General features: G+C 41.5%; 1 protein-coding gene across 2 annotated transcripts in view; it reads right to left on the reverse strand.

Moving 5' to 3' along the window:
* Nucleotides 1-21541, reverse strand: part of PGAP1 (post-GPI attachment to proteins inositol deacylase 1) — a 1100814-nt gene that overhangs the window by 390469 nt on the left and 688804 nt on the right. For both annotated transcript variants that reach the window (XM_073647815.1, XM_073647814.1), the window contains 2 exons: nt 19185-19278; nt 8883-8973 (listed from right to left, as the gene is read on the reverse strand). In XM_073647815.1, the coding sequence (XP_073503916.1) occupies nt 8883-8973; nt 19185-19278 (185 nt within the window). The remainder of the gene's footprint in view (nt 1-8882; nt 8974-19184; nt 19279-21541) is intronic.

Consider the following 21541-nt stretch of genomic DNA (forward strand, 5'->3'; position numbering starts at 1 on the left):
GCCTTAGGACAATTCCTCGCCATCAGAGGACCAGTAAAACTATTAAGATCTGATTGTGGAACAAACTTTGTAGGTGCTTGTCGATAACTACAACATTACAATTCACCATCAGTCCAGGACTTATTGGCAGATAATAGTTGTTCGTGGGTCTTAAACCCTCCTCACGCTTCCTATATGGGTGGATCATGGCAAAGAATGATAGGCATCACTAGTAGAATACTAGAGTCTATGTTGATGGACTCAAACCTTTTAAGACTCACTCACGAGAGCTTAACCACTTTCTTAGCAGAAGGGTCTGCTATTGTAAACTCAGACCTCTTGTTCCCATATGTTTGGATACAGAGTTTCCTGCTATTCTTACTCCAGCAACACTCCTAACTCAGAAACTTGGATCTGTTTCTAGCCCCCTGAAGACTGTGTCCAGTAACAGAATATCAGAGACGGTGGAAACATGTATAACATCTGGCTAACTGTTTCTGGAGTAAATGGAAGAGGGAGTACCTTACTCTTCTCCAAGGATGAAGAAAACTGCAACAAGTTAAACCTAGCTTACAAGTAGGAGATCTTGTTCTCATGAAAGACCAGAAAGTGGAAAGAAACGCATGACATATGGGACTTATATCAAAAACCTTTCCAAATGAAGATGGCAAGGTGCGCAAAGTGAAAGTGACGGTCACGAAGCAATGTGACCCCAAATCTTTGATTAGAGGTTATCTTACTCATAACGGTTGAGAATTAATTATCCATCCAATCAGAGAGAACTTTCAAACCACATAAGATGCTCATCAGATTGCACTGGAACCTGAACCATTGGATTACAGTGGGGCTGGAGACAGTTTGGCCTAGTACGGCTTCTCGAATCCGAAGATGGGCTGTTCTTTGGATTACTCCAGGAACTTGTTATAGACACTCATCTATCTTGTTCATACGTTAATTGTTATAGTTATATTGCATGCATTGTTTTATCTTTCAAGTTGAGGTATCCTTCAGTGAACTTCAGGAAAACCCCTCCACTTTAAGAATATTAATATAGTGAAATCAAACGATTTCAGACGGGGTGTGTGCTGTTAGCTAATTGTCTGCACAGACCTTCAGCTATTTTGGGACATTTGCCTAATGTTATATGGTATACATCTATCATCTATTGTATAGGGATATTATGGTTACAGTATTTGTTGTACTTTGCTGGCGTCTACTGCCCGTTGTTATAATATGTTGTTCATGTATTATTACTGTGTTTTCTCATAATACCTCTCTTTCTGCAACTACTTCAATCTTTTTCCTCACTTTCTTCTTGTTCTCAGTGCCATCTTGGCAACACATGCCTCAGGAATGAAGATAGAATTGTCCTGTTACCTCTAACCTGCAGCTCTAACCTTCAACCCTCCAGAGATCCGTACTCACATTCCTCAGACACATCTCAACCACGTACATTGGTGGCAGATTAAGTACTATTAACCTCTTTACCCCCGAGGGTGGTTTGCACGTTAATGACCAGGCCAATTTTTACAAATCTGACCACTGTCAATTTATGAGGTAATTACTATGGAACGCTTCAACGGATCCCGCTGATTCTGAGAATGTTTTTTTGTGACATATTGTACCTCATGATAGTGGTAAAATTTCTTCGATATCACTTGCATTTATTTGTGAAAAAAATGGAAATTTGGCGAAAATTTAGAAAATTTTGCAATTTTCAAAATTTTAATTTTTATGCCCTTAAATCAGAGAGATATATCTCACAAAATAGTTAATAAATAACATTTCTCACATGTCTACTTTACATCAGCACAATTTTGGAACCAAAATTTTGTTTTATTAGGGAGCTATAAGAGTTAAAAGTTGACCAGCGATTTCTCATTTTTACAACAAAATTTACAAAACCATTTTTTTAGGGACCACATCACATTTGAAGTGACTTTGAGGGGTCTTTATGACAGAAAATACCCAAAAGTGACACCATTCTAAAAACTGCACCCCTCAAAGTGCTCAAAACCACATTCAAGAAGTTTATTAACCCTTCAGGTGCTTCACAGGAATTTTTGGAATGGGGAAGAAAAAAAATGAACATTTAACTTTTTTCACAAAAATGTTACTTTAGACCCCAATTGTTTTATTTTTGCAGGTAAACAGGAAAAATGGACCCCACACTTTTTTGTGCAATTTCCCCTGAGCACGCAGATACCCCATACGTGTGGAAAAACACTGTTTGAGCGCACGGCAGGACTCAGAAGGGAAGGAGAGACATTTGACTTTTTGAATGTAAAATTTGCTTGAATAATTAGCGGACGCCATGTTGCGTTTGGAGAGCCCCTGATGTGCCTAAAAAGTGGAAACCCCCCACAAGTGACACCATTTTGGAAACTAGACCCCTCAGGGAACTTATCTAGATGTGTGCTGAGCATCTTGTACCCCCAGGTGCTTCACAGAAGTTTATAATATGGAGCCGTGAAAATAAAATTTTCAGATTTTTCCCACAAAAAAGTTTTTTCAGCCCTCAGTTTTACATTTTCATAAGGGTAACAGGAGAAATTGCACCATGCAACATGTTGTGCAATCTCTCCTGAGTAAGCCGATACCCTATATGTGGGGAAAATACACTGTTTGGGTGAACGTCAGGGTTCAGAAGGGAAGGAGAACTGTGTGACTTTTTGAATGCAAAATTGTCTGGAATCAAGAGCAGACGCCATGTCGCTTTTCGGGAGCCCCTGATGAACTTAAATAGTGGAAACTCCCCACAATTGACTCCATTTTTGAAACTAGACCCATCAAGGATTTTATCAAGGGGTATAGTGTACATTTTGAACCCAGAGGTACGACAGAATTTGATAACATTAGGTCATCATAATGAATAAGTTGTCATTAGTCTTGAGCGCAAGTGCTTGCTACTTGAGTTTGCATCAGGTACTCGGGTATGCACCAAGTATCACGGGTGCTCGAGTGACATGTTCAAGTCCCTGCCCCGAATGTTTCACAGTTGTTAGACACCCAAAAAAAACATGCGGGGATCGCTCGAGCATGGCAGGCGATCACAGCAACGTTTTTTTTGGCCACAAAGCATATGGGGCAGAGACTCAAGCATGTCACTCGAACACCCGCAATACTCAGTGCATACCAAAGCACCCGATGCAAACTCAAGTAGCGAGCACTTGCGCTCAACGCTGGTCGCCATATCGTCATCATTTTTTTTTCTTTACTTTTCAAAAAAATCCCAACCCTAACCATAACCCTAATACAACCCCAACCCTAACCCCAACCCTAATACAACCCCAACCCTAACCCTAGCCCAACCCTAACCCCACCCTAATACAACCCTAACCCTACCCTAGAGTTTATTCTTTTACGTCGTTCCTCATGTGGTGTAAGTGATTACACGACTTTATTCTTCGGTTCGGTGCGATTACAGCGATACCAGATTCATATTGGATTTTTATGATTGACAGCTGTCACACACTAAAAGACGCTTTTTTTTTGCACAGACTAGTTTTTGCATCGCCATATTTTGAGAGCTATAATTTTTCCATATTTTGGCCGACAGAATCATGTGACTACTTGTTTTTTGTGGGACAAGTTGACGTTTTTATTGGTACCATTTTCGGGCATGTGACATTTTTTAATTGCTTTCTATTCCGATTTTTGGGAAGCAGAATAAACAAAAACTGGCAATTCCGGAATTAGTTTTGGGGTTTTTTTTATGCCGTTCCGCGTGTGGTAAAATTGATAAGGCAGCTTTATTGTTCGGGTCAGAACGTTTCCAGCAGTACCACATTTATTTTGTTTTTTTATGTTTTGGCGCTTTTACACAATAAATTTTTTTTTTTTGCATCGCTTTATTCTGAGAGCTATAACTTTTATTTTTCGGATGATGGAGCAGTATGGCAGCTTGATTTTTGCAGGACAAGATGACGTTTTCAGCGGTACCATTTTTATTTACATTAGTCTTTTTGATCACGTGTTATTCCATTTTTTGTTGGGCGGTATGATGATAAAGCATTGTTTTTTGCTTCGTTTTTTCTTTATTTTTTTTACCATGTTCACTAAAGGGGTTAACTAGTGGGATAATTTTATAGGTCAGGTCGTTCCGGACGCGTCGATACCAAATATGTGTACTTTTATTGGTTTATTTGTTTTTCTATAATAAATAAATATTATGGGTACAATATACCGTATTTTTTTAACCATAAGACGCACTTTTTTCCTCCAAAATTTTGAAAGAAAATGGGGGGGTGCGTCTTATAGTCCGAATGTTGGGGGGGTGTATATTTATGTGTGGTGTGGGGGGAGCGGTATCGGTGGAGAAGCGAGGCACAGGAGGCAGAAGCCGCCCGCTGCAGCCTACACTGTCCCCACTGCTAAAGAAAATGAATATTCAGTGCTCCTCACGCCCATGGGGCGTGGGGAGCACTGAATATTCATGTTCCTTAATAGAGGTATACAGTGTAGCCGCGCTGCGGCTGCTGCCAGCTATCTCCTGTGCCCTCTGTTAAAGGACATGAATATTCAACCTCTCTCCACGCCCATGGGTGCGGGGAGGGGGTGAATATTCATGCCCTTTAATGAGCGTGCACAGGAGCTAGCCAGCAGCAGCAGCAGCCGCAGCGCGGCTCCGCTGTGTGCCGGCTATGAAGGAGAGTGAAGTCACTGCTCCCCGCACACACAGACCCAGCGTGGGGAGCAGTGACTTCCGGCAGCTGATCTCTCCTTGTGAGCCGCGCATGGCAGTGACGTCATGCGCGGCTTACATGGAGAAATCAGTGCAGGGAGAAAGGACGCAGTGCTGGAGGAGAGAGAAGAAAGGTGAGTAGGAGTGTTTATTTTTGTTTAATGTGCAGCCTGATGGGGATTAGGGGTGCCATGCATACTAGGACAGGGATTAGGGGTGCCATGCATACGAGGACAGGGATTAGGGGTGCCATGCATACCAGGACAGGGATGAGGGGTGCCATGCATACCAGGACAGGGATAAGGGGTGCCATGCATACCAGGACAGGGATGAGGGGTGCCATGCATACCAGGATAGGGATGAGGGGTGCCATGCATACCAGGACAGGGATGAGGGGTGCCATGCATACCAGGACAGGGATGAGTGGTGCCATGCATACCAGGATAGGGATGAGGGGTGCCATACATACGAGGATAGGGATAAGGGGTGCCATGCATACCAGGACAGGGCTGAGGGGTGCCATGCTAACCAGGACAGGGCTGAGGGGTGCCATGCTAACCAGGACAGGGCTGAGGGGTGCCATGCATACCAGGATAGGGATTAGGGGTGCCATGCATACCAGGACAGGGATGAGGGGTGCCATGCATACCAGGACAGGGATGAGGGGTGCCATGCATACCAGGATAGGGATGAGGGGAGCCATGCATACCAGGACAGGGATGAGGGGTGCCATGCATACCAGGACAGGGATGAGGGGTGCCATGCTAACCAGGGTAGGGATTAGGGGTGCCATGCATACCAGGATAGGGATTAGGGGTGCCATGCATACCAGGACAGGGATGAGGGGTACCATGCATACTAGGACAGGGATGAGGGGTGCCATGCATATCAGGATAGGTATGAGGGGTGCCATGCATACCAGGATAAGGATGAGGGGTGTCATGCATACCAGGATGGAGGGATGCCAGGCATACCAGGATGGGGATGGGGACCACATATAAAAGGAAGGGGGGCGGCATATATACCAGGATGGGGGATATTGTCAGAATTGGGGGACATACCCCTATACCAGGGTCAGCAGAAGACCCCCTCCCCCTTAAAAGTGCATCATGACCACATGTTTTGCTTAAATTTTTATTTTTTTATTTTCCTCCTCTAAAACCTAGGTGCGTGTAATGGTTCGGTGCATCTTATAATCCGAAAAATACGATATTTTTATTTTTTGGGGATTATTTTTTTTCATTTTTTTTTTAAATATTTTCACAATTTTTTTTTTCCCTTTTCTACCCTTTTTTACTTTTACACTATGTCCCACAATGGGACTTTCACGTTTTGCAGCCTGATCGGCTGTATAGCATAGAGAACAGCATCTCCCTATGCCATGCAGCCTGTCAGCGCTGCACACAGGGGAGACATTACTTTGGTCAAGCACTAGTGACCCGGATGTTGTCATGACGACATCGGGTTGTCATGACAACATCCGAAAGCCGCCGCAGACATCGGAGGCCAGGAGAAGAGGGGAGTATCATGCTTACCTCTCCTCTTGCCCCCACAATGCTGCGATCGCCTTCAATCGCAGCATTGCGGGGGTTAATGTGATGGGAGCAGTGCGGGATCACTCCCTGCACATAGCACCGTGTGTCAGCTGTGACAATCAGCTGACACCCGGCGGTGATCGGTCGGCACCGCTTGTGTGCGGGCGCGATCGAAGCACGCGTAATAGTACGTAGCTGGCCCATAAGTCCCAGGGCGCAGCTACGTACTACTACTGACCTGGTCGGAAAGGGGTTAATCAGGATTAATTACTATTATGAAGGTGTCAGGTTATTTCATGGAGAAGATTGGAACATTTTTTCTATTGTTAAAGGCTAAATCCTTATTAAATTGCAGAAATTTGAAGGGACATCACTGAAATACAAGGAATAGCAGTTTATCTAGGGGTTTGGCACAGACTGTTAACACAGACAATGTTCACATGCAGCCTTTGTGCAGCATTTTTCTTTATGCAAAACCAGCAGCAATTCTTTGAGCATTTCTGCCAGCAAGCATTTTTGCAGTGGTTTTTTTCACCCATAGAAAGCAATGAGAAAGTGTGAAAATGTTGCAAAAAAGCAAGTAGGTTTTTGCTACTTTTTTTTGCTGCGTTTTGGCAAGTAAATCTAACGTTATTAAACATGTACTGCAAACAAATCACACATGTAATCTGCACATAAAATAAGCAGCAAAAAATCGCAGCAAAAGACAGCAGGTTTTGGCTGCAGAAGAGAACATCAATGAATCTATATGAAAAGGGTATAAGTCAGGCTTACGAACAAAACCCTATTAAAAATTAACGTTTAATCAGTAACATTAAAAAATGTTCATATAAACACGGACCAAAGAAAAACAACTTAAGTGCAGAGCATAAAGTGAAACCCTGCAAAAAAAACTTCGATATCTACCTAATGTGAAGGAAGGATGTTCTGTCCCAACGTTAACCTAAGTGTTTTTGCACTGTTTCACTTTATGCTGTGCACTTTAGTTGTTTTTCTTTGGTCCGTGTTTATATGAACATTTTGTAACGTTACCAATTTTTAATAATAGGGTTTTTTGATAAGCCTGCAGAAGAAAATACTGCATGTGAACAAAGCCTAAATCTAAAATGTTGTATACATTTGTCTTCATATTTAACCATTGAGAAAAGCAGAAAACAAAATAGAGAACACACAATCATGAATATGCAAATCACATATGGAGTGGTCACATGACAATTGACTAGTGTAAAAACAAACAAGTCCTAACAGTAAGTATTACCCACTATGTGGATTCTACATGTTACAATCAGTGTCAAATTCTATAAATGTCCCTCACAAGTCTTTTATTTTTAACACTACTATGTTCATTTTGCCCAAATATTTATGGACCTAACTGTATGCTTTGTTTTGGCTGTACAATATTAGTGAATTCTTCAAACAGTCTCACCATTCCATGACAGAAGTACTGATGAATTAATTTGCTAAAATGTGTGATAACTTTGTACATATCCAAACAGGACCAAATACCTGAAGACACACACATACAGGTGCATCTCACTAAATTAGAATATCATCGGTAAAAGTAAATTAAATTCAGTTCTTCAATATAAGAAGTGAAACTCATATATTATATAGAGTCAATACAAACAGAGTGATCTATTTCAAGTGTTTATTTCTGTTAATGTTGATGATTATGCTTACAGCCAATGAAAACACAAAAGTCATTATCTCAGTAAATTAAAATAATTAACAAAAAACACCTGCCAAGGCTTCCTAAGTGTTTAAAAAGGTCCCTTAGTCAGTTTCAGTAGGCTCCACAATCATGGGGAAGACTGCTGACTTGACAGATGTCCAGAAGGCAGTCATTGACACACTTCACAAGGTCCCCGTGTCTGGAGGAAGAGTGGAGAGGCACACAAGCCAAGCTGCTTGAGGTCTAGTGGGAAGTTTCCACAATCAGTGATGGTTTGGGGAGCCATGTCATCTGCTAGTGTGGGTCCACAGTGTTTTATCAAGACCAAAGCCAGCGCAGCCGTCTACCAGGAAATTTTAGAGCACTTCATGCTTCCCTCTGCCGACAAGCTTTTTGGTGATGGAAATTTCATTCTCCAGCAGGACTTGGCACCTGTCCACACTGCCAAAAGTACCAATACCTGGTTTAAAAACAACAGTATCACTGTGTTTGATTGGCCAGCAAACTCGTTTGACCAATTGTCAAGAGGAAGATGAGAGACACCAGACCCAACAATGCAGACGAGCTGAAGGCTGCTATCAAAGCAACCTGGGCTTCCATAACACCTCAGCACTGCCACAGGCTGATCGCCTCCATGCCACGCCGCATTGATGCAGTAATTGATGCAAAAGGAGCCCCGACCAAGGATTGAGGGCATTTACTGAACATACATTTCAGTAGGCCAACATTTAGGATTTTAAAAATATTTTTCAAGCTGCTGTTATAAAGTATTCTAATTTACTGAGATAATGACTTTTGTGTTTTCGTTGGCTGTAAGCCATAATCATCAATATTAACAGAAATAAACACTTGAAATAGATCACTCTGTATGTAATGACTCTATATAATTCATGAGTTTCACTTTTTGTATTGAAGAACTGAAATAAATTAACTTTTTGTTGATATTCTAATTTTGTGAGAGGCACCTGCAACAATATAGTTATATATTTGATAAAAAACAAAAGACATTTACCTCAGAAAGAATCGACAGATGTTGACAACAGGGTCAACCTTGTATGGTTTAGCTGCAACATCCAATGATGAATCAAATTCTAAACTGTAGCCTAGAAAGAAATTGAGAAGACTTAAAAGATCCTAAATCAGTGGAATGAATCAGTTTTCTCTCAGCTTTAAAACTGTATATAAAAATTTAAAGGGGTATTCAAACCTATAATACAGATGTGTAATGGAAAAAAAATAGTTCACTTATGGGTTTTTGAGAGAGAACCTGTCAACTCTCTGAAAATGTCTGTTTTAGTGTATACTTTTCCTATTTTTGTTTTCAGAACTGGTGTGTTCCTATTACATTAGTATTTCTTCTGCAAATGTATAAGTGAAGAAGATGGTGTTACTATTTTCCTTTTTAAAGTCAACAGTGTCAGAATGTAAAAACAAGCACCCTATTTTCAAGGGGAATAGTAACACCAACTTGTTCTTTAATTTCTGAATTACCAGCAGGAATTAAAGATGAATTTAAAATAAAAGGTGCCTCTGCATTATTAATTGGAATACAAGTATTTACTGAGGCCTTATCCACACATCAACATCTGTTTGCATCCATACAAAAAATAAATATTTAATTTATGTGATTGTCTGTTTTACATCCCATATATCCATTTTCACGATTCTTTCTTGCATGCAAAAAAATCTGATGGTTTCCTAAGCTCCTACAAACAACAAGTTAGATAAAAACAGATTCCATTCATGTGCTTTTTTCAATAAGACATTCACTTGCATATGCAAATTATAGCTTCAAATCAGACCATTAAATGAGCAAGTGAAGAGCAAACAAAACAAACCCAACAAACATGTAAATAGCCCCACAGAATATAAAAAAATCAATGTTTTATAGGTTGAAAAAAATCTTAAAGGACATGAATGATGTCTGAAAGAGGCCTAAAACACACTTGTCAATAGAGCTGACCTCTTTTAATATAACATGAAATATGGAAAAATATACTAAAACTTGGGTGCTTCTGTTTGAGGAAGCTCAGTTGAAAAACAAACAATGCAGCGAAATGTAGTCTAAATTGATATTTCATTGATAAAAAGTACTCAAAATACAGAAACAACAAACAGGCATAGCATTAGAGGAAAAAATGGCATGCAACATGGTTCAATGTTTGACTAGCATCTTCATCAGACAACTTTTTCTTTAATTTGAGTTAAAAGGGGTACACGTTCTCCTTGTGGAGGGTTGCATGGGGAAATGGCCACTGCTACTTGTAGAACGCTGCTTATGGGGGGCTTTCACAGGAAAACTAAAGTCATTTCAAATGGCAACTTTAGGGCTTTAAGAAACACTAAAAGAAATCAAGATTAAAAATGTGGTACTCAGTAAGGGTAATTTTTTTCAGACCAAGCAGAGGGAAAAAATTATGGAAGGAGTGATCACACCTTGGAGAGATGTTGCACCAGGTGGACTGACATGAATCATGGCTCCAACACGAGAGATGTCAATTGAAACAAAGGAGAGGATTATCAAACTCTTAAAAGAAGGTAAATCATCACGCAATGTTGCAAAAGATGTTGGTTGTTCAACAACTAAATGAACATCCTCCGAGCCCGGTGATTCCATAATTTTTGCCAGGGGTTGTACATGTTTTGTTTTACACATTTATTTCGTTTGTGTGTATTGGAATAACACAAAAAAAAACAGGAAAAAGAAAAATTTTACATAATTTCACACAAAACTCCAAAAATGGGCCAGACAAAATTGTTGGCACCCTCAACTTTATATTTGGTTGCACACCCTCAGGAATAAATAATTGCAATTAATTACTTCCTATAACCATCAACAAGCTTCTTACACATCTCAACTGGAATTTTGAACCAGTCTTCTTTCCCAAACTGCTCCAGGTCTCTCATATTTGAAGGGTGCCATCTGCCAACAGCGATTTTAAGATCTCTCCAGAGGTGTTCAATTGGATTTAGATCCAGACTCATTGCTAGTCACTTCAGAATTCTTCAGTGCTTTGTTTCCATCCATTTCTGAGTGCTTCTTGAAGTATGTTTAGGGTCATTGTCCTGCTGAAAGACCCATAACCAAGAACGGAAACCCAACCTTCTGATACTGGGCACTACATTGCGATCTAAGATACTTTAGTAATCTTCAGATTTCATGATGCCTTGCACACAATCAAGGCACCTAGTGTCAGAGGCAGCAAAACAACATCAAAATATCTTTGAACCTCAACCATATATGACTATGTATTGTGTTTTCTTTGTAGGTCTCATTCCATTTTCCGTAAATATTAGAATGATGTGCTTTACTAAAAGGCTCTATATTGGTCTCATCGGCGGAAGAGGAAAAGAAAAAAGAATAAAAAAAGGGGAGGGGGGTGAAGTATGAGGAGAGTTGGGTCTCTCCCGCTTGTGTTAACCTCCTCTCTATTCCACCTTACTCCGCTAATTTGTCTCCGAGAGTGTCTGGAATTCCGGCGATTCGCTCAACATAATCCATTCCTGCCATGTTTTGTAAAATGTATCCTCACGCTGTGTTTTAACGGTGAATAGCTTCTCCATCCTACATAAGAAATCCATTTCAACTATCAATTCCCGATATTGGGGGCTGTCTTAGAATGCCACTTCCTAGGAATGATAGTATGAGTGTCCGTTATGCAATGTTTTAGGAGTCCTATCTTGATGTTCCTAAAGGAGCCTTCAATCATTGACAGTTGGACCAGTTGTTGGTTACTTTGACTGATGTCACCAGAAACCTTTGAGTATATTTCAAAAAGACCTTATTTCAAAGTCTTTTAATTGGTGGACAATCCCACCAGATGTGGAACATGGTACCCTCAGATGCCTCGCATCTCCAGCAGGGGTCAGATACCAGTGGGTATATCTTATGAAGGTGTGCTGGACATCTGCACCACCTAGTTAAAAGTTTAAAGCTCGTTTCCTGAGCCCTACAAGCCAGGGGAAGCCTATGTGCACAGAAAAAAAGCTCTTTTCCATTGCTCAGGAGAAAACTCTAACCCAATCTCCCATTCCCAATCCAAGGCAAACCATGGTATATTCTCAGCTCTCTCTGACATAAGAATTGAGTATACCTGTGAGACTGAGTGTGCAGGGCTCGTCTCTTGAATCATCAATGATTCCAATGGCGTCAGATCTGTTTCATGTATTGAAGCCAGCTGGTGGGACGACACGAAGGAATGTAGCTGCAAATACGCAAATGCATGATATATGGAGTTCTGGAAAATTCCTCCCTCAGTTCCGCCAGTGATTGCTGTCATTCTAACGTCCTAGAGACATGCATCATTCGGAGTTTAGGTGTGTTGGACCACACCAAAAATGACCCTACTCCAACACCCAGGGGAAACTCGGGATTGTGAAATACTGGGGTCATGGGACCAGGGCTATTTGAGAAACTCTGTGTCAAAATAAAAGAGTCCCATATTTTAAGTAAATCCCGTGTCAGAAAAGGTAGGGATTTGGTCAAATTACAATGTGTCTTAGGAATCCAAAGTAATGAAGTCAATGTCAGTGGTGAAAGAGACCTCTCTATAGAGACCCATTGTTTTCCTCCCTGATCATGGAACCAGTCGAAGGCCCGTATCACTTTGGCTGCCCGATGGTAGTTTCTCAAGTTCGGCATCCCCGTACTGCCCTCCGATTTGGGTTTGCCAAGCAGTGTGCGAGCAAGTCAAGGTCTCTTCAGTCCCCATATGAACTTACTACAGACTGTATCTAGATGCTTAAAAAAATTTCCTGTGAGTATTACCGGGACTGCCTGGAACAGGTACAACAGTCTGGGGAGAATACCCATTTTGACAACATTTATTCTACCAAACCAGGACAACTTAGCTCTCCCATATTTTTGAAGATCGGCTGTAATACGGGTTAAAAGAGGGGTGAAGTTGGCCTGATATAATTGGGAAGTCTCTGATGTCAACTGTACCCCCAGATATTGCATTTATGTGGAACGCCACCGAAAGGGAAATTAATTTTGTAGCACCACCTTCTTCTTACTCGGAACCGCAATATTAAGTATCTCAGACTTAGATGGATTTATTTTAAAATTACTTACTCTGCTATACTTATCAAATTCCTTCATGAACACAGGTAGTGAAAGTCTCGGGTTTGTGATATACAACAATAAGTCATCTTCATATAAGGAGAGTTTATGTATTCTAGGCCCAACTTGTATACCAGTGATATTGGGGTTATTTCTAAGGGCTACTGCTAGATGCTCCATCATTATAAAATACAGCAGTGGTGATAGTGGGCAGCCCAGTCTTGTTCCATTTGATATCTTAAAAGAATCTGAAAAGATACCATTGCATTTTACTTTAGCTGTGGGGTTATGATATAGAGCCATTATCTTCTCCTGTAGGTTAGGTCCCATATTGATCTGACGGAGTGCACTATATAGAAAGGACCATTTCACCCGGTCAAATGTCTTTTCAGCATCGACTGATCGAATACATGTGGATGACTTTTTCGTTTACTGTGTGACATAAGTAGAAGTGTTTTAATAGTATTGTCCCTCACCTCCCTTCTTGGGACAAACCCTATCTGATCATTATGAATTAGGTCTAGTAGATGGGTGGCCAATCTTGTTGCTATCATTTTGGAGTATAATTTTATATTGAGGTTGATTAGTGAGATTGGCCTGTAACTGGGGCTTAATTTAGGGTCCTTCCCGGTTTTTGGAATGAGCAAAATATGGGCCTCCAGAGTCTGATCAGGAAATGGGTGCGCTGAGGAACCCTTGTTAAACACTTTTGTCAAAAAGGACGTTAATTGGGGGGCTAGTAATTTGTAAAATTTGGCTGTGTAACCGTCTGGGCCAGGACTTTTATTAGTTGGGGACATTTTGATCGCTCGCGTAAGCTTCTCCTCACTAAAAGGCAAATCCAGGGTCTCCCTGAGGTCAGCCGATAACGAGGGAAGGGCAGTCTCTCTGATATATTGATCTATTTTCATCTGTTCACGTGTGAGGGACAGGTCTGCACAGTGGCCCGTGATGTTATAGAGCGCTTCATAATAGTCCCTGAATGACCGAGCAATCTGACCTGATTCATTTACCTCTACCCCTCCGGTATTGCGAATAGAGGGTATAAAGATATTGGGGTTTCTTGGGTGGATACTTCTAGCCAACAGGCCCCCACACTTGTCAGCACACTCATAAAAAAAACCTGCAATCTTTCCCTGTATTTGGTAAAACCTTGATCTATTAATTTTTTCAAGTCCTCTCTTACCTTTTTTAGCTTGATAAGGGTTGCACTAGCTAGATCACGTTTATGTTCCTGCTCCAGGGTGTGTATCTGCGCAAGCAGCTCCTTCATGTAGGAAGTCTTCTCCCTTTTAAATCTGAAACCCTCCCGTAACAAATGTACATTTTGGCAAACTGCAGTCTAGCATTTTTATGGGGAAGATTTAAGCACAGATGCACTTTATTCTAATTATACTGTCTAAGGATTTGTTACATGAGAACTAGTGTTCATTGTTATATAAAATATGTTTATTTCTTTACTAAACAATTATGTACACTCTCAGAATCATAGAAGCACAAAATTTACCATGCGGCCATATTTATTTCCTATATATGTGTGTGTGTCTAATATAGGGAACAGTAGAGGTTTTCAGGGAATGCCGACGATGAGCGGGGGCACCATGTCAAATTATTAAGGTGCCAATCTCCACAGGCAGTCAGGTGAACAGATCTAGAGGGCCTACTAGGGTTTGTTATATGCAAAAGATACCTGGCACTTGCTAATTGTGTTCAAAATAGGAGAATTTTATTACATGTGGAACATCCAGAATGAATAAGACGTCTCAGTCAATACAAGACCGTCATCAGTCCTCTCTGGACAATTGGAAACTGCGTGAAGCAGTGCTTTAAGAAAGTCGGCGATATCCATCGCTTAGACAAGTCATGCTTTTCTCCATATATTAAGGTTTGTTAACCATTCTATGTATACTGTACCATGATACTATTAATAAAACCCATATAATTCCCCTGTTTAAGAGTTTTGTCTGTATATATATATATATATATAGAGATATATATATATATATATATATATATATATATATATATATATATATATATATATATACACACACACAGTACAGACCAAACGTTTGGACACACCTTCTCATTTAAAGATTTTTCTGTATTTTCATGACCTTGCAAATTGTACATTCACACTGAAGGCATCAAAACTATGAATTAACACATGTGGAATTATATACTTAACAAAAAAGTGTGAAACAACTGAAAATATGTCTTATATTCTAGGTTCTTCAAAGTAGTCACCTTTTGCTTTGATGACTGTTTTGCACACTCTTGGCATTCTCTTGATGAGCTTCAAGAGGTAGTCACGGGAAATGGTCTTCCAACAATCTTGAAGGAGTTCCCAGAGATGCTTGGCAGTTGTTGGCCCTTTTGCCTTCACTCTGCGGTCCAGCTCACCCCAAACCATCTCGATTGGGTTCAGGTCTGGTGACTGTGGAGGCCAGGTCATCTGGCGTAGCACCCCATCACTCTCCCTCTTTGTCAAATAGCCCTTACACAGTCTGGAGGTGTGTTTGGGGTCATTGTCCTGTAGAAAAATAAATGATGGTCCAACTAAACGCAAACCGGATGGAATAGCACGCCGCTGCAAGATGCTGTGGTAGCCATGCTGGTTCAGTATGCCTTCAATTTTGAATAAATCCCCAACAGTGTCATCAGCAAAGCACCCCCACACCATCACACCTCCTCCTCCATGCTCCACGGTGGAAACCAGGCATGTAGAGTCCATCCGTTCACCTTTTCTGCGTCGCACAAAGACACGGTGGTTGGAACTAAAGATCTCAAATTTGTACTCATCAGACCAAAGCACAGATTTCCACTGGTCTAATGTCCATTCCTTGTGTTCTTTAGCCCAAACAAGTCTCTTCTGCTTGTTGCCTGTCCTTAGCAGTGGTTTCCTAGCAGCTATTTTACCATGAAGGCCTGCTGCACAAAGTCTCCTCTTAACAGCTGTTGTAGAGATGTGTCTGCTCCTAGAACTCTGTGTGGCATTGACCTGGTCTCTAATCTGAGCTGCTGTTAACCTGCGATTTCTGAGGCTTGTGACGTATCCTCAGAAGCAGAGGTGACTCTTGGTCTTCCTTTCCTGGGGCGGACCTCATGTGAGCCAGTTTATTTGTAGCGCTTCATGGTTCTTGCAACTGCACTTGGGGACACTTTCAAAGTTTGCCCAATTTTTCGAACTGACTGACCTTCATTTCTTAAAGAAATGATGGCCACTCGTTTTTCTTTACTTAGCTGCGTTTTTCTTGCCATAATACAAATTCTAACAGTCTATTCATTAGGACTATCAGCTGTGTATCCACCAGACTTCTGCACAACACAACTGATGGTCCCAACCCCATTTATAAGGCAAGAAATCCCACTTATTAAACCTGACAGGGCACACCTGTGATGTGAAAACCATTTCCGGTGACTACCTCTTGAAGCTCATCAAGAGAATGCCAAGAGTGTGCAAAGCAGTCATCAAAGCAAAAGGTGGCTACTTTGAAGAACCTAGAATATAAGACATATTTTCAGTTGTTTCACACTTTTTTTGCTAAGTATATAATTCCACATGTGTTAATTCATAGTTTTGATGCCTTCAGTGTGAATGTACAATTTTCAAAGTCATGAAAATACAGAAAAATCTTTAAATGAGGTGTGTCCAAACTTTTGGCCTGTACTGTGTACATATATATATACACACACACACACACACACACACACACACACACACACACTTAAAAGCTATATATTAAAAGTTAAAAAGGACAACCAGGTGATGGTGCGGTCTTTGCCACCAAGTGAGATCAAGGTGCAGGAACTTCAGGTTGCTTGTAAGTAAAATTGTTTTATTCACACTAATATAAAACAAATAAAAACTATATAGACAACGCGTTTCGGCTGTTTGCAGCCTTCTTCAGGCGTTGTGTATATAGTTTTTATTTGTTTTATATTAGTGTGAATAAAACAATTTCACTTACAAGCAACCTGAAGTTCCTGCACCTTGATCTCACTTGGTGGCAAAGACAGCGCCATCACCTGGTTCTCCTTTTTGGAATCCTCGTTGTGGGATACACCTGTCTCAGGGTTCAATCCCACCTCACCAGGTCGGCCGAAGTCTTTTGCAAATTCATCCATACTTAAAGCTGGAGTTGTGCCTCTGTTTGCACAACCGCATCAGGTGCGCAATTTCTTATCCTCACCCTTTTAACTGATCAAATCTTATTACGATTAGATAGCGCCACATTTTTTCTCCTTTAGGAAATCTATTATTGTTCATGTATTAAAAGTTAATTTTCAGGGTTTTTTTTGTTCTTTAGTTGGTTCCTTATTATAGCTTTTTTATGTCTCTGTGTCAACAGTGGGGTCCTCCTGGGTTTTATGTCATAGCGCTAGTTTGCACTGACACTGATGAACCCTGAGCCCGCAGGACAGCTTCAATTTCTTTGGAACGTTATTGGGGCAGCTTATCCCACATCCAGACTATCCTGCTTTGTAACCTTGCATCAATTATTCTCTGCTATCCACGTCCAGGGAGATTAGCTACAGTTGCATGAGATGTAAACTTCTTGATTATGTTATGCACCGTGGAAAAAGGAACATCAAGATCTCTGACGATGGACTTGTAACCATGAAATTGTTGATAATATTCAACAATTTTGGTTCTCAAGTCCTCAGACAGTTCTCTTCTCCTCTTTCTGTTCTTCAGTAGTGATGAGCGAGCATGCTCGCCACCGCTTGATATTCGATCCAGCAACGGGGTGTTCGGGTACGCTCGTCACTCAATCGAGTATAAAACCAGATGACGCGATGCGGTTGGCCAATCACACTAATGTCAGCAGTCAACATGGCAGTGGCATTACTGTGTATGTGTCATGGGTGAGTCAGAGGTGACAGACAGTTGCAAGAGATCTCTACGTTTGGCATTACAGACATCTTCTTAGAGGCTGTCTCTAGGACCCAGCGGCTACCTCCGTCTGGCTAATTAACACCCTGCCTGGGTGTATAAATACCTGCTGTGTTTCAGAGGGAGGTACCAGCTATATTCATTAGTACTTGTGAAGGCTTTAGCAAGAGCAGTACCTTGTCCTCTCTGGAGCTTGAGGACGTGGGCGCATTTGTCTGGGTTCGTCTAAAGCTAAGCAATTTTCCCATGTTTGTCCACCCTTGTTGTCTATAGTGTTTAGTGGATATCGACTAGTGCTCATCTTCTCCCTTCCCTAGCCTTAGCCATACGCCAGGGAAAGACGGGGCAAGGCACGCGTGTGGCGATGGGTGAAGAGACAATACAGGGATGTTAGGAGAGACAGGGTGACGCTAGATCAACCAAGGAGGCCTCCATTTCCCTAGAGTCGGGCTCCCTTTCCCTCTTCCTAGTATGATAGGCAATCTTGACATGTTTATTGGCCGTCTAACAGACGCAAAAGATGTGGGGCGGGGACTAGAGCATGGCGCTCAAGCAGTCGTGATATTCAATATAGAACCATAATGCTCAATCAAGTATTTAGCAGGGACGAGCACGCTCGCTCGTCACTATTCTCCATGCATTGTGTGGCGCACACAGACACAAAATGAAAAGATTGAGTCAATTTCTCCCCTTTTTAATCTGCTTTCATGTGTGATTTTCATATTGCTCACACCTGTTATTTGTTACAGGTGAGTTTGAACGAGCATCATATGCTTGAAACAATGTTTACCCAAAATTTTGGAAAGGTGCCAACAATTTTTTCTGGACCACTTTTGGGGTTTTGTGTGAAATTATGTCCAATTTGCCTTTTTTTCCTCTATTTTTCTGTGATGTTCCCATACAAACAAATGAAATAAACGTGTGTAACAAAACATTTGTAATTGCAATAATTTTTTGGGAGAAATACTTCATTTTCTGGAACACTTTTAAGGGTACCAACACTTTCGGCCATAACTGTACATAATTGAACCCTTTCTACGCCCAAGTGGCAAGCATTTTTATTGGTATGTGCTGCCCGGATCCTGGTATTTGTGTCAGAATTGGGATGAGGGGTGCCATGCATACCAGAATGAGGGATGGGGTGCCATGAATGCCAGGAAATATTCTGTAGAATGCAGATGAGATTTATTAAAATTTTGTGCCCATGCAAGCTACAGTATTCAACTGAGGATTTCACTTGTGCCAATTCGCAGATAAAATGCACAGCTTTCTTGCCTTAAGCAGATCTACCTTTAAACTAACATTACTGGTCAAACACTAAAGTTCTAGTCTAATAATTAATATTGTTGTGTTACCTTTGCTGGATATAGTATAGAGCTGTGCCCCAAAAGCAAGAAGCAGGTTAGAGACAATGTATACATGAAGTGATGGCCAATGACATCTGATGATCTGCAAAAAAAATATATAAAACATAAATAATAAAATAAATAAACATGACAATTCTATAAAAATAAGAAAAGAATACATTTTCAATTTCATGGTGGTACAATGAAATTATAGGCAGTTCTAAAGCTTATTAGGCTATGTTCACATTTCATTTTAAGAGGTGTTTACAAAACACTCAAAAAGTTATTGAACAACTCCTGATGTGTCCAGTAAACAGATGTCAGTGATAGATGCCATACAGTTACATCAATAATTCACAGCCTATAATGGTTTCTGTTTAACGTATACTTTTTACAGGATGCACTCTATGGAAATAGTCTAAAAAACAAATTTATTCCATAGTTAATTTTTCATAGTATACTAATGGTAATACAGTGGCCAAAAATACACTCTTTTGGCCTTTGCCTGACTAATGGAGCCCTGAAGAGGGGGTGTAATATCGTGAGCTTTCCAGATGTACACACTAAACAGCAGTGTTAAGCCAGCCTTATTCTACTTTCCCCTTTATTTCTACAGCTAAGAGCTGAAAGTAAATTACAATACAGTTAACATGTCTATTAAGGTAAAAAGTTAATTTCTGTAAACAAAAAATATATACCAATTACATACGTTGAACATTAATCTTCCCAAAAATGATATTTCAAAAATGTATTTCTCCCACAAAAAAAGCCCTAAACAGCTAAGTAGCTTTCAAACAAATATTTATGATGAAGAATGTGAGGATGAGAAACCAAAAACATCTAAATTTACATAAAAACAATGTTTTTTTGTTTTCAATTTGCTTTTTCCCAAGGGTATCTATAATAAAATCATAGATGCATTCCACTGTCCAAACCCTTTATAGACTGTGCAAGCACGACGCACCTGCGCAGTCTGGCTCCAGACAGGAGAATGCATCTCCGGCGCCATACTTACATATTTACCCAGGAGGAGTGTTGCCGCGGCACCTCTGTTCTCGCCGGAGACCGGGGCAGGATTGAGGCGTCTGAATCGGCGCATGAGCATAGCGCGCTATCCGGTGCCATTTTACTGAAGACACATTTCCAGTGTGTCTTCAGCAAAATGGCACCGGACAGAATGGTATGGGCACGCGCGTACTCCAGCACCACACTCCTCTCCCGGCCGCCGAGAGAACGGGACGCAGCGCTGGAGCACAAGGAAGAAAGGTGAGTATAATTGCTTATTTTTTGCGTGTGTGCAGCGTGATAGGGATGAGGGGTACCATGTATACCAAGATTGGAGATGAGGGGGCATCATGCATACCAAGATGAGGAATGGGGTACCATGCATACCAGGAATGAGTGATGGGGTGCCATGCATACCAGGATTGGGGATGAGGGGGCACCATGCATACCAGGATGAGGGGTATCCTACATACCAGGATGAGGGATGGTGTACCATGCATACCAGGATAGGGATAAGGGGTGCCATGCATACCAGGATGCGGGGCCAGCATACCAGGATAGTGATGAGGAGGTACCATGCATACCAGGATGAGGGATGGGGTATCATACATACCAGGATAGGGATGAGGGGGTACCAATGAGGGGCCATGCATACCAGGATACGAATGAGAGGGTACCATGCTTACCAGGATAGGGATGAGGGCTGCCATGTATACCAGGATAGGGATGAGGGCTGCCATGCATACCAGGATAGGGATGAGGGGTACCATGCATACCAGGATTGGGATGAGGGGTATCATACATACCAGAATTGGGGATGAGGGGTGCCATGCATACCAGGATTGGGGATAAGGGGTACCATACAAACCAGGATAAGGGATGGGGTACCATGCATACCAGGATTGGGGGATGAGGGGTGCCATGCATACCAGGATAGGGATGAGGGGTACCATACAAACCAGGATAAGGGATGGGGTGCCATGCATACCAGGATTGGGGGATGAGGGGTGTCATGCATACCAGGATAGGGATGAGAGCTACCATACATACCAGGATAGGGATGAGGGGTACCATACATACCTGGACAGAGATGAGGGGTATCATACATACCAGGATTGGGGATGAGGGGTACCATACATACCAGGATAGGGATGAGGGGTAACATGCATAACAGGATAGGGATGAGGGGTACCATGCATACCAGGATTGGGGATGAGGGGTGCCATGCATACCACGATAGGGATGAGGGGTACCATACATACCAGGATTGGGGATGAGGGGTGCCAGGCATACCAGGATTGGAGGATGAGGGGTGCCATGCATACCAGGATAGGGATGAGGGGTACCATACATACCAGGAT

The sequence above is a fragment of the Phyllobates terribilis genome, unplaced genomic scaffold (assembly GCF_046119375.1).
Source record: "Phyllobates terribilis strain yellow unplaced genomic scaffold, ASM4611937v1 Scaffold_9__5_contigs__length_417890890, whole genome shotgun sequence".
Classification (NCBI taxonomy): domain Eukaryota; kingdom Metazoa; phylum Chordata; class Amphibia; order Anura; family Dendrobatidae; genus Phyllobates; species Phyllobates terribilis.